The sequence below is a fragment of the Schistocerca piceifrons genome, chromosome 7 (genome assembly GCF_021461385.2).
Source record: "Schistocerca piceifrons isolate TAMUIC-IGC-003096 chromosome 7, iqSchPice1.1, whole genome shotgun sequence".
Taxonomy (NCBI): Eukaryota; Metazoa; Arthropoda; class Insecta; order Orthoptera; family Acrididae; genus Schistocerca; species Schistocerca piceifrons.
In genome coordinates this window covers 26,559,871-26,574,580 of record NC_060144.1, presented here as the reverse complement: position 1 = coordinate 26,574,580, position 14,710 = coordinate 26,559,871, and the positions used below count along the sequence as shown (strand labels likewise).

Here is a 14,710-nt window from a genome sequence, read left to right as displayed (position 1 = left end):
CATGTGTAGTGCCACCAGTAGAATTCGGAGGCGGTGGTGTTATGGTATTGTGTTTTTCATGGAGGGTCTTGCGCCCCTTGTTGTATCGCGTGGCACTATCATAGAAACTGGAATAGCATGGAATGTGGTCTGGAAAAACATCAGTAGTGATGTTCTTTCGTCTGACGTGAGAACAGCTTGGTACAAGGTAGTCAATAACATCAGCAGCACTAATGAGCGTCTCTTTGCCATCGGTTTAAGTGACACTAACCTCTGCAGCAAATGCAACCTCGTTGATAGTGTGCCTCATCGTTACACATGTGGAGATCGGATTATCAACTGGAGGTGGACCAGGGAGAAAATTGCTCAAATAACAAGAACTTCAGCAAACAATGTACCGACTAACATTTTCTTCAGACCAGAGGAAAGTTACTACCCTCAGGCAAAAAATAACGCAGTGATTTGGTTAATGGGCAAATATACAAGTTACGTTTTTAACAATATTGGGACCGATGAACATGAGTGCAAGATGTATATGGAAAATGAATTCGAGAAAATACTTAAATATCAGAATCGCAATAAGAGTCCGCAGCTCGTGGTCGTGCGGTAGCGTTCTCGCTTCCCACGCCCGGGTTCCCGGGTTCGGTTCCCGGCGGGGTCAGGGATTTTCTCTGCCTCGTGATGACTGGGTGTTGTCTGATGTCCTTAGGTTAGTTAGGTTTAAGTAGTTCTAAGTTCTAGGGGACTGATGACCATAGATGTTAAGTCCCATAGTGCACAGAGCCATTTGCACCATTTTTCACAATAAGAAATATGGTAACATGCTCCGAATTGTCTTCAACAGAATGGGTACATGAAAAATAAATCAGTAGTACAGCAGATACGAGAATATGGCGACAAACATCTGGTGTCTGATATAAAGGAAGATCTGGAACTCACCATGGATGCGTTTAGAAGGCTGGAACTGACAAAAATAACAAGTCAGTGGGGGATTTTGCGATGTCGCTGTTTGGGACTGCTCTTTTGTCCACGTAATTTACCCTGGAAGGAACACACATCAAGGATTTACTGACTGATTAATTTGGGTCTGGGAAATGATGATGATGAACCTCAGGCTGCAGAAGAAGAAAATGTGCATGATGAACTGCCACCAGTTGAAGGTGACAGTGAAGGTGCTAAACTGTGCTACTGCTAAAGACTCATTCTTTGAATGCTGTAATTTATGACTGCAATTATCTGTCACCTTATTTATGTCATTTCATTGTAGCCATTTTTGTTACTGTTTTTGTAGAATAAAAAAAAGCACAGGGCAGGCCTACATTGATGTTTTAAGCACCTTCTTGCTTCACACTGTTGAAGAGCAATTCGAGAATGGCGATTGCATCTTTCAACACGATCGATCATCTGTTCATAATGCACGGCCTGTGGCGGAGTGGTTAGACGACGACAACATTCCTGTAAACGACTGGCCTGCACAGAGTCCTGACCTGAATCCTATAGAGCACTTTTGGGATTTTTGGGAACGCCGACTTCGTGCTACGCCTCCCCGACCGACATCGATACCTCTCCTCAGTGCAGCACGCCGTCAAGAATAGGTTGCAATTCCCAAATAAACCTTCCAGCACCTGACTGAACGTGTGCCTGCGAGAGTGGAAATTGACCACCTCAAGGCTAAGGGTGGGCCAACACCATACTGAATTCCAACATTACCGATGCCGCGCGGTTCTGGCGCTGCAGTCTGGAACCGCGAGACCGCTACGGTCGCAGGTTCGAATCCTGCCTCGGGCATGGATGTGTGTGATGTCCTTAGGTTAGATAGGTTTAACTAGTTCTAAGTTCTAGGGGACTAATGACCTCAGCAGTTGAGTCCCATAGTGCTCAGAGCCAGAGCCATTACCGATGGAGGGCCCCACGAACTCTTAACTCATTTTCAGCTAGGTGTCCGGATACTTCTGAGCACATAGTGTACGTTTGACGACCACCGATGTATAGCGTATCAAACCGGCCAGAGTACTTTTTTAAGCGGGCAGCCCCGGATCTAAGGGGGGGAGGGGCAAACCGGGGCATTTGCCCCGCGCGGCTATTTCGGGGGGCGCCAGATTCATATTCTTGAAGAAGCGCCTAGCCTGCAGCGCACGTTGGTATATCGACTATTCATATGACTTTGAAATGTATGCCAGTTAGTTTTTGAACACATTCTAAGCTGATTTCTGAACGAACCGTACATTGATTTTTGAATGCGTGCAAAGTGTACGTGCTGTCTCTGCCATGGAAATCCCCGTCACATCTAGAAATAAAATAACCTTCCTGCAGACAAAAGGAGACGGGGCTATACGACCTCTTTCGAATAAACCCGAACGGGTGAATACTGTTCGCTGCTTGTCTGTGTGGTTGACTGGGTGCGCGAATGATCAGCGTTGTTATGATTACTAGCGAAACCCATAATAGATTCAGGCTACCGGAGTGGAAATAAACGATTAACAGCGATAGCAGGTAAGAAAGATTACGTTTTTTAATCTTCTCGGTGTTTCCAAGGAAATGAAATTTTTATAAAAAACATTTGCCAGATCGCTTCACACTAAGGGCCAATTGTTGTACAGTCCCTGGTTAGCAGCCGCTTAGGTTCTGTTCTCGGAGTAGCGCGGAAAATGTGTTGCAGGAACACGTAATTACGCTTAACCGGACAATAAACGCGGGACAACTAAACTGATAATTCTGTCAGGTTTAGTGAAGTTAGCCGGAGAATAAGTTTTGAAAATGGCAGGAATGGTTACAGAATTACTGATGACAAGATTGTTAGAAGGAGGAATGAAACTGAGACACAAATCACATGGAAGAATAACACGATTCCAAATTTATATAAAAATTTCGTACTACTACTTTTCGATCTCATGCTTTAGAAACTGGAGCGTCCGAATGAAATTTGAAGCTATTTCCTAACAAATCTTTTTGCTTGCAGTAGGCCTAACAGACATTTGATATTGGTGCTTAGTGAATTACATTCTGTCACGTTATTTATGTAAGTGAGATAGATAAACATGACCATCTGTGCCAAAACAGTCTCGCTTATTTGGCGTCTGTTGCAATTGCTGCAATATTAGAAACGACTGTTCCGTTTTAGCTAGCAGACAGTGACAAAATGACGTAATCAAGTGGAGAAACCACGCCAGTCTTGTGTACTATTCTTATTAACAGCTCTTTCAGTATTAGACAACGACATTTAGATTTTTCATGAAGCAAAACGTTTGATGAACTTTGATGAGATAATAGATTCTTTTGCAGAGAGGAAAGCACTCCGTGTAAAACTACCAAGATTAGAGAGGACAAAATGCTGGGACCTAAGGATTGATGAAATTTGTACTCTCTTGCTTGTCTGTTGTTTTTACTGGTTTCAGGTTACCTATATTTAATTGTATGTCATACAAAAGAGAAATTAGTAACTAATAGACAATAAAGAGTGCAAATTTTCTGAAGAGCTCTGATTCTACTGGTTACAAATTATCCCATTCAGTATTAATTGTGAGTTTGTTTTTAAGGGGTAGGATGTCAAACCGCCGACTGGGAACGGGAGAGACACCACAGGGCATTTTCATTTCTACTGAACTTCTCGGTTTGATGGCATCCATTACAAAATATGTATGTTTCATTTCCACAGAGCCAAGTGCAGTGACGTGCGGTAGAAAAATGTCGTGGCACTGCGCTTTGGCATACTTTAAGACCAAGTGACATGTCTTACATTTCCTTGAACATATGTGTTTTATATATCAAACTCTTCAGAAAGATGTGCGCTACAAAATGAACGTATTTTTGAAAAATCGATTTTTTAAATTTTTGACGTCCTATCTTAGACGCTTAAGGGGGAGGGCATGGGGGAGGGGGGGAGGCGGGCGCTACTATCAAGTTATTGCCCCGGTTGGGAAATATCGTAGATCCGGGGTTGATGGGGGGCCATCAGTAGTGTTCGCTGAGCTTACATACACGACGTTTCAAACGACTGTTCGTGGGCTAGTGTCAGGAGGTAAATGACTGCCGTATGGTGGCGCAGGGTAATGAACCAGAGGTTTGAGGACTTCATCTCGAGTCTCGTTTTTTGTTCCGTTATGTTTTCACCTCGGTGTGGGATAGAAACCGTATTTGGCCTCGCCCTTGTACACCGTCTGATCAAAAGTATCTGGACATTCGTCTGTGGACTATGATATGGCGTGTATCCCCCTTCGTGTGTCTGACGACTTGAACTCTGTTGGGGACACCTCACTGAGGTGTCTCAGTATCCGTCGAGCAATGGCAGAGTCGAAACCAGAGAAAGTAGTAATGTTCGACGCTGATAACCTGGTAAGATACGCCACCCTTTCCTCTTGAACAAATTATTTTTTCAGGTTATTATTTACATCTAAAATTCACACTAAACATATTGCCCCTTGTGTTTTCCAACAGAACTGCGATTTCACTCCACAGATTACCAACTATATTCCGATTGTGATATTTTTACTCTCAGAATGCCACAAAGTCACTCCTTCCTGGATCAGTGAAAGTCTTTTTGTTGTGTCTATCTGCGACTCAGCATCTCCGCAATGTGGTGAATAGCAACTTCCTTCCCACAATATTGTTACATTCCATCCTGGATTTTCCATTGCTTGATCTTTCTTGGGTTAAATTCATCAGTTTCACGCAGTCCACATTCGTATGTGAAGACATCGGTCACTTTGAGCGAAGAAAAAAAGTGATTGGAATTCACCTATAGTCGTCTGAAGTGTATACCTTCGGACGATGGAATCGCTATAGTGTGATCGCGCTCATATTGGCATACTGATTTGGAAAGACCAGTCGTCTTCGGCCGATGTCGGTCGTCAGCGGAATCCACCTATATCTCCGGTGTTGACCGACCTATACCGATTCGGTATTAGGGAGTGTTGCGTCATGACGCTATGAACAAATAGTACACACGCCTAAGCAAGTGAACTGTTACAAAGGGCAGACAACTTCCACCATCAAATTGTCGGAGTCATTACTACATAACGGAATGTATTTCACTTCGCCCGATAGCAGACCATAAAAAGAAGGGAATAAAAACGTGTCGAGCGTCGTGCGACGTTCGAGCGAAGGCTGAAAATCAATTTGGAACGAGATTCGACCAGGGTCGTTGCTAGGCGTTCCCTAGGCGAGAACTTAAAAATGAGGCCTCCTCTTTTTTACTGCCGAGGCCTCCTCTTTTTTACTGCCATTGATCTCCCAGATACCCCCTACTCCGCCACGCCACCAACGAGCGGCAAAACAATGCAAATCTCGTACTCTGCTTTTAATCAATTAACTAAGATGACCAGACGTTCTCATGTTCTGAGGACAGTTCTCAGATTTCATGCTTTGCCCTCAGATCCTTTAAAACTCATTGAGCACATACGTCCTCGGTTTCTAATTTCTTGTCCTCAGTTTTTGAAAATTCCAAAAGTAGTTGAAATGGGAAGAATGTACTGAATATTTTAGACTAGAACTCAACTGAACATATCAGTGAAATCAAATTTGGAATCACTGTCTTATTTTACTTAATTGCAAAAAATGGGCAAATAAAGAAGTGGAACTATGTTCTAGAGCGAATAATTTTTTTCTTGACCTTAGAAATTATGCTCTACTGTTAGCAGACATGGCGAAGCATCGAAATGCCTCGATCCAGCCCTCGACAGAGGTGAAGTGAAGGTCATGATTGTTTCTGTTTCGTACTCCGTAGCGGTTGCTTTGCTGGTGCGCGAATTCTCCTATGCGGCAATATTGCACTTAGTTTACACAGCTACCACCTATTCCCTCATATTCAACAATGGAGTTCATGCCGCTACTTTGTTACGGTATTGGGACTACCTCGAAGGTCGGCGAGCTGGTGCTGAAGCAAAACCATGTTCGACCGAAGGCTTTTGATTTCTGCAGACTGAGGACGAGCGAGACGTGATGGTAAGACAAAAGAAGGTGAAGCGGATGTGCTTGCCCCTCCACCCAGTACCTTTAATGGAAGCAAAAAAAGAAGGGATTTACTATCCCTTCCACACAGTACTTTTGATGTTCCAAATTTCAGTTTTACGGTCGTGTGTGTAATTAAGATAGAATTCGAGTATAAGCCATCTATTGCTCATTAATAATATTATTGTAGCAGATCTAACTGGACAGTCGGTTTCACAGTGCCTTACAGTCGTGGCCATATGGACGTGCTGTTCCTGTGCTATATTTTCCAATGTGTGTATCTGAACGAACCGCACGAGTTGAGCAGCGCTGTTGCAGATTAAAGGCGCCAGTAATTTGTGGGCTTTGTCCATCATCGCCGTACCGTAAACAGTAATGTATAGATTTTGGCTTAGTTTCAAGTTTTGTAGGAATTTTGTATAAACCGTAATTTATTTTCAGCAATTATATTCTTAGCTTGTTATGTGAAAAAATTTTCGTGAATATAGTTCATTTAAATAGTATTTTTTGTTAATGCTCCATTGTTATTATCCCTTCTTAGCACTTGAAGTGCTTTTTGCCTAGTTCGGTGCCCATGAATTCCTTTCCATTCCTGGACTTCTTCAGCCTGCGGTATTATAATAAATTATTTCTAACTTTTAAAGTTGTCTGCCATTGTTCATTCTGCTGAGATGTTCCCTCCATATTCTGCTGTTGTCGTCAGTTCTGTTTCAAATGTTAAATTTGTTTATTTCCATGACTGCTTTTTTATCATCTTCTCTGGCAAAATCTTTCACAGCTCTAATATCTCTTATTTGAGCTTTATAGGTCTTACTTTGTTGTCTGCTATTGTAGTGTTCATTACTATTTTTGTTTTATGGGAGTTCGCACAATATTTTGCTTAGAAGGTAAATTCCTTTCTGCTGTTTATTCTCCTTCACTATTCAAATTGTAGCATCATTTTCATATAAAATACAATTCAGAGTAGTCTCTTTGTCTAATACTTGCATAGAGCATGGCAGTAAATATTAAAAAGTGTGGGCTGGATGCTTCACCCTCGCCAGATAATCTGCATCCCTCCCCACTACTGTTGAAGGTACTGGTAGCTCTCCATTTCTAAGGTGATTATCGTGTTTTTGCGTAGGCTTCTTAAGGAGTTTATTAAATGTAATAGGTACTGTCTTTTCTTCATTGTGCTGCACAGTTTTTCTCTCTTAACTTTCTCAGAGGCTATTTCCAGATCAAGAAGTGTCAAGTGGGCCTTTGATTAAATTCTGCATGTTTTTCAGTTATTTATGGTAATCACAAATACTGCATCTATTGATATTCCTCTATGGAACTCTCTTTCTTCTCCTCCTCCTCCTTCCATCATGTGTTAGGCATTTGTCTGTTATGTCCTCTTGTAAAGTTCCTCTGTTGGTTGTGGTTAGTTAACTTGATATCTCCACCAGTTTCCTGGTCTGTCTATTGATCATTTTGCTATTGGTTGATAATTCATTGCTATTTTAGGAATTCTGTTTCCATTCATTCTTCCTACATGAGCTTTCCGATTATTTCTGTACACTTTGATCTCTTCATTTACGATTTCAAGCACTAGTTGCACTCAATATCACATCTATACCCACCTGCTCTTCTTAAAAACCTCATTTCCACACCTCTTATTCATTGCTCATTTCCAGCTGAGATTGTCCAAGCCTTACTGCTGTAAAGCATAGATGGTATTTGTTCTTCATTTCATCATGGGCATCCACAGAAATAAGAACTACATTTGTATAGGTGGCTCAGAGGAATTATTGTCCCAGAGAAGTGATCATTATCTTCTCAACATATGAATAAAAACTCTGTACTCCAGACTTCATTGTTAATAATCAGACTATTGCCAGCAAGCAGTAAAGTCAGTGTTAATTATTTTAAATCTTTCTTGCTGCCATTGAAATCATTGTTGGTGTTGTGGTATTCAGTCCGAAGACTGGTTTGATGCAGCTCTCCGTGCTACTCTCTTGTGTGCAGGCCATTCAATATCCGAGACTGATTGAGGTAGTGCAGTGGTTAGGATAAAACTTTACAAAGGGCCATCAGGGAAGTCTAAGATAGCAGAAGAGCTGAATTGCGAATTAAATATTTCATATGAATTTTTTAAAATTAAATCATGGTGCTAGGGATGTGGATTGGTGAAGATAAGCAATTGGTTTTTATTGTCGAAAGTAATAACACACTCATTCTGACGATACACTCATAGGCGTTGCCAACATCTGGACATGGGCACCCATTATAAACTTTAGCCATGTTGTCATACTGGACTCAGCTTCCGGACGATGATGGTTCTTTAACCTATCTTCCTAGTCATAGGGTTGGTATAGTCTTGTGTGTTCCTACATTTCTCCAGAGCCTGTTCTTCTGTAAAACAATTAGTTACTTTATTTTTCAGCTATCATGTATTAAATTGATAGTTTGGTAATATCCACACCAGGTGGTACCTTCTTCTGTGGAATTGAAGTTATTACATTCTTCTTTAAGTTTGAGGGTATTTTTCCTGTCTCATATATGTGATGGAATAATTTTGTCATGGCTGGCTCTCCTTATGGCTCTGTATTTCTGAGGGACCTTGCCAAGTCCAGGCAGCATGTTTTGGATTAGGTGTTCAAGTGCCCTTTCAAATTCTTCTTGCAATATCGTATTTACCAGCCCATCTTCACCTACTTCCTCATGTTTTTCTATAATATTACTTACAAGTTCATTTCATTTGTATAGCCCTCCCATATATTTCTTCCACCTTTCAGCTTTCCCTTCTTTGCTTATTACTGGCTTGGCATTTGAACTCTTGTTATCTGTACAACTGCTACTCTTTTCTCAAACGGTCTCATTAATTCTCTTATAGACAGCATCTATTTTTCCCATAGTTAAGCATGCTTCCACAGTTTTTCAGTTGTCTTAAGCCTTCCCTGCTCTGCTATTTTGCTCAGTCAATCATTGCCTAATGCTCCCTTTGAATCTCTCATCAACCTCTGGTTCTTTCAGTCCACCTTATTTTCCTACATTTCTGCATTTTCTTTGGTTCTGAACTGCAGTGTATAACGAATAAATTGTGGTCAGAGTTCATGTCTGCCCCTGAAAAAGATTTGCTGTTTAAAATCTAGTTCAAAGGTATTTGTCTTACCATTATGTAATCTATCTAAAACTGTCATGTATGCCCAGATCTCTTCCACATGTACAACCATCTTTCATGATTTTTGAACTAATTATCAGTAATGACTAAATTGTGCTCTGTGCAACATTCTACCAGGTGGCATCCAGTTCCATTCCTTTCCCACAGTTCATCATCTATTACTATTTATTTTTCTACTCTTCTTTTTCCTATCGAACTCCAGTGCCTCCATCGCTATTAAATTTTAATCTCTTTCAACTATATGAATAAGTTCTTTTATCTCATCATCATTCTTTTAATCTCCTGTAGTGGGTTGTATGTCATATCTTGGCCATGCTAATGCATACAGTATGCTGTTCATAGTAGCTTACCCACATTCCTGTTTTATTATTCACTCTCATACCTACACCTGCAGTACCTTTATTTGTATTTATAACCCTGTACTTACCTGACCAGAAATCCTGTTTTCCCTGCCACTTCACTTCACTAATTCCTGTTACATCTAACTGAAACCTATCAGTTACCCTTTTAAAGTATCTACTCTGTATACTTGATTAAGGGATCTAGCATTCCATTATTTGATCCACAAACTGAAAGTTTTGTTTTTCATGATCATGACATGCTCCAGAGCACTTCCCTCTGCCTTTGTAATATATTACTCAAGAGGATGCCATTGCCATCAAGCCATACAATAGAGCTGCATAACCTCAGGAAAAATAATGGCCATAATTTCCCCTTGTTTTCAGTCGTTCTCAGTACCACCATCGCAAGGCCTTGTTGGCAAGTGTGTCAAGCACAGATCAGTCATCCAAACTTTTGGCTTCTGCAACTCTTGAAGGTATCAGATAGATTATATAATGGTAAGACAGAGATTTAGGAACCAGGTTTTAAATTGTAAGACATTTCCAGGGGCAGATGTGGACTCTGACCACAATCTATTGGTTATGACCTGTAGATTAAAACTGAAGAAACTGCAAAAAGGTGGGAATTTAAGGAGATGGGACCTGGATAAACTGAAAGAATCAGAGGTTGTACAGAGTTTCAGGGAGAGCATAAGGGAACAATTGACAGGAATGGGGGAAAGAAATACAGTAGAAGAAGAATGGGTAGCTTTGAGGGATGAAGTAGTGAAGGCAGCAGAGGATCAAGCAGGTAAAAAGACGAGGGCTAGTAGAAATCCTTGGGTAACAGAAGAAATATTGAATTTAATTGATGAAAGGAGAAAATATAAAAATGCAGTAAATGAAGCAGGCAAAAAGGAGTACAAACGTCTCAAAAATGAGGTCAACAGGAAGTGCAAAATGGCTAAGCAGTGATGGCTAGAGGACAAATGTAAGGATGTAGAGGCTTATCTCACTAGGGGCAAGATAGATACTGCCTACAGGAAAATTAAAGAGACCTTTGGAGATAAGAGAACCACTTGTATGAACATCAAGAGCTCAGATGGAAACCCAGTTCTAAGCAAAGAAGGGAAAGCAGAAAGGTGGAAGGAGTATATAGAGGGTCTATACAAGGGCGATGCACTTGAGGACAATATTATGGAAATGGAAGAGGATGTAGATGAAGATGAAATGGGAGATATGATACTGCGTGAAGAGTTTGACAGAGCACTGAAAGACCTGAGTCGAAACAAGGCCCCCGGAATAGACAACATTCCATTGGAACTACTGACGGCCTTGGGAGAGCCAGTCCTGACAAAACTCTACCATCTAGTGAGCAAGATGTATGAAACAGGCGAAATACCCTCAAACTTCAAGAGGAATATAATAATTCCAATCCCAAAGAAAGCAGGTGTTGACAGATGTGAAAATTACCGAACAATCAGTTTAATAAGTCACAGCTGCAAAATACTAACTCGAATTCTTTACAGACGAATGGAAAAACTAGTAGAAGCCGGGAAGATCAGTTTGGATTCCATAGAAATACTGGAACACGTGAGGCAATACTGACCTTACGACTTATCTTAGAAGAAAGATTAAGGAAAGGCAAACCTACGTTTCTAGCATTTGTAGACTTAGAGAAAGCTTTTGACAATGTTGACTGGAATACTCTCTTTCAAATTCTAAAGGTGGCAGAGGTAAAATACAGGGAGTGAAAGGCTATTTACAATTTGTACAGAAACCAGATGGGAGTTATGAGAGTCGAGGGGCATGAAAGGGAAGCAGTGGTTGGGAAAGGAGTGAGACAGGGTTGTAGCCTCTCCCCGATGTTATTCAATCTGTATATTGAGCAAGCAGTAAAGGAAACAAAAGAAAAATTCAGAGTAGGTATTAAAATCCATGGAGAAGAAATAAAAATGTTGAGGTTCGCCGATGACATTGTAATTCTGTCAGAGACAGCAAAGGACTTGGAAGAGCAGTTGAACGGAATGGATGGTGTCTTGAAGGGAGGATATAAGATGAACATCAACAAAAGCAAAACGAGGATAATGGAATGTAGTCGAATTAAGTCGGGTGATGTTGAGGGTATTAGATTAGGAAATGAGACACTTAAAGTAGTAAAGGAGTTTTGCTATTTGGGGAGCAAAATAACTGATGATGGTCGAAGTAGAGAGGATATAAAATGTAGACTGGCAATGGCAAGGAAAGCGTTTCTGAAGAAGAGAAATTTGTTAACATCGAGTATAGATTTAAGTGTCAGGAAGTCATTTCTGAAAGTATTTGTATGGAGTGTAGCCTTGTATGGAAGTGAAACATGGACGGTAAATAGTTTGGACAAGAAGAGAATAGAAGCTTTCGAAATGTGGTGCTACAGAAGAATGCTGAAGATTAGTTGGGTAGATCACATAACTAATGAGGAAGTATTGAATAGGATTGGGGAGAAGAGAAGTTTGTGGCACAACTTGACCAGAGGAAGGGATTGGGTGGCAGGACATGTTCTGAGACATCAAGGGATCACCAATTTAGTATTGGAGGGCAGCGTGGAGGGTAAAAATCGTAGGGGGAGACCAAGATATGAATACACTAAGCAGATTCAGAAGGATGTAGGTTGCAGTAGGTACTGGGAGATGAAGAAGCTTGCACAGGATAGAGTAGCATGGAGAGCTGCATCAAACCAGTCTCAGGACTGAAGACCACAACAACAACAACAACAACAACAACTCTTGAAGAGCCTGCTGTCCTTCTTGAGGAGCCATCTGTGTGTCTGAGCTCTGCACAGACATCCCTCAAATATGGTTGCACCTACCATCGTATGGGGTATCAAGTGAAATTTGTGACTGGATTAAGGAATTTTGGTAGGGAGGTCACACCATGTTATCTTGAATGGAGAGTCATCGTCAGATGTAGAAACAACTTTGGGTGTGCCCCTGGGAAGTGTATTGGACCCTAGCGCTAGCTGTTCATGTTGTAAATTAATGACATTGCAGACTATATTAATAATAACCTCAGACTTTTTGCAGATAATGCTGTTATCTGTAATGAAGTACTATCTGAGAGAAGCTGCATAAATATTCAATCAGATCATGATAAGATTGCAAAGTGGTGCAGAGATTGGGAACTTGCTCTAAATTTTCAGAAATGTAAAACTGCGCACTTCACAAAACGGAAAAATGTAGTATCCTATGACTATAATATCAATGAGTCACTGTTGGAATAAACCAACTTATACAGTTGTTAGTACAGCATGTGGTATACTTTGGTTTATTGGTACAATACTGAAGAAGTGCAATCAGTCCACTAAAGAGATTCCTTTCAAATCACTTGTGCGACCCATCTTAGGTATTGCTCAAGTGTGTGGGGGATGTACTAGATAGGAATGACAGGGGATGTTGAAAATGTACAGAGAAGGGCAGCATGAACGGTCACAGGTTTGTTTAATCCATGGGAGTGTGTCACAAAATACTGGAGAAACTGAACTGGCAGACTCTTGAAGACAGACATAAACTATACCAAGAAAGTCTGTTACAAAGCTTCAAGAACTGGCTTTAAATGATTACTCTAGGAATATGCGACAGTTGCCTATGTATTGTTCACATAGAGATCCTGAGGCTAAGACTAGAATAATTACTGCACACACAGAGTCATTCAAACAGTCATTCTTCCTGTGCTCCATACGTGAATGGAACAGGAAGAAACCCTAGTAACTGGTGCAGTGGGACATACCCTCTGCCATGCAGCTCACAGTGGTTTGCAGACCACAGATGTAGATGTAGATATGGCTACCTGCATCGTAGAGGTGCCCAAGTTAACTCCATTACAGCAAGGTCAGTGGTTCAAGGGGGGCATCTCCTTTATTATGGAGCTCTGTTTATTGTTCATTACAAAAGTACTGTGTGAGTATGAAAGTATGTTTATGCCCACAGAAACCCCCATGTAAACATAATTAATTTGTCATCTAACATTCTTGACTATTATTGTGATATACTGGGCTCTGTTGCTTTGAAAATTGTTGGGAATCTTTGATGTTGTCTTAGTGTAAGGCAGTAAAGAATATTATTTCAAAATAGTGCTTGTATTGCCCGCTCTTGCTCCCCTTGGCAGGCATGTAGTGTACAGACAAAGTTTATATTAATTGCTTGGTATTTATAAAAGCTTACCTTGACTCCTTTTGTTCATGTAGCCCCTATGCACTGACTCATTCAACATCCATGAATGTTCTCCTTTTTATGGACTCTATCAAACAGACAGATGAATGAATTAACGTTAATAATTCAGTTACTAAAATGATTTTTTACAGCTCAGTGAACACCTGCTGAACAGAGAAGAATGGAGAGTGCCAAGTGTGGTTCTTCAATAAATGTTAGCACAGGTGTTAAAGACGGCAAGACTCCCACAAAACTGTGAGTACTGATTATTAATCAACTCTGGTTGTAATTAGGTGCTACAGTTATTAATTTTTGTTTGTAGGTAATATCTAGTGTAGAACAAGTAAGTTTGTGATAAAAATGATATGCTGAGTATGTACGTAATGACTAAGATAATATGACAATGAATTAATTGTTTAGTTTTTTCTTTATTTTTATTTTTTTAACAGCAGCAGCACCCCAAACAAAAAATTTAGTGTAGCATTTCATACATCAATAACAATAGATCAAATACATGTAACAACATCATAATCTCATTCAACAGCAGTCTGCTTTTGATGACATGTTCACATAGACTTGTCAGGAATAGCTACACAATAAAAGTGCATAGGTCTACATAGTGCTTTTGTAAAGAATTTATTAGAGAACACAGACATTAAATATGACAGACGTTTTCCATAATTTTATTCCTTCCTCTCATAAGCCACATTTAAATTTCTGTGTCAGAGTATTTCTTAGATTATACAATTTACACTGGTTCGATCTTTAATGTAACATTACAACATGGATTGATATGATAAAATGGTAAATTTCATGTTAGTAATCAAAATTTCTAGATTGTTGTTGTTGTTGTTGTGGTCTTCAGTCCTGAGACTGGTTTGATGCAGCTCTCCATGCTACTCTATCCTGTGCAAGCTTTTTCATCTCCCAGTACCTACTGCAACCTACATCCTTCTGAATCTGCTTAGTGTATTCATCTCTTGGTCTTCCCCTACGATTTTTACCCTCCACGCTGCCCTCCAATACTAAATTGGTGGTCCCTTGATGCCTCAGAACATGTCCTACCAACCGATCCCTTCTTCTGGTCAAGTTGTGCCACAAACTTCTCTTCTCCCCAATCCTATTCAATACTTCCT

At 40.4% G+C, this 14,710-nt stretch overlaps 1 protein-coding gene across 1 annotated transcript in view; it reads left to right on the top strand.

Moving 5' to 3' along the window:
• LOC124804898 (multidrug resistance protein homolog 49-like) overlaps positions 1-14,710 on the top strand; it is a 384,892-nt gene that overhangs the window by 76,955 nt on the left and 293,227 nt on the right. The window contains exon 2 of the mRNA XM_047265271.1: positions 13,727-13,829. Coding sequence (XP_047121227.1) covers positions 13,756-13,829 — 74 coding nt within the window. The 5' untranslated portion in view covers positions 13,727-13,755. The remainder of the gene's footprint in view (positions 1-13,726; positions 13,830-14,710) is intronic.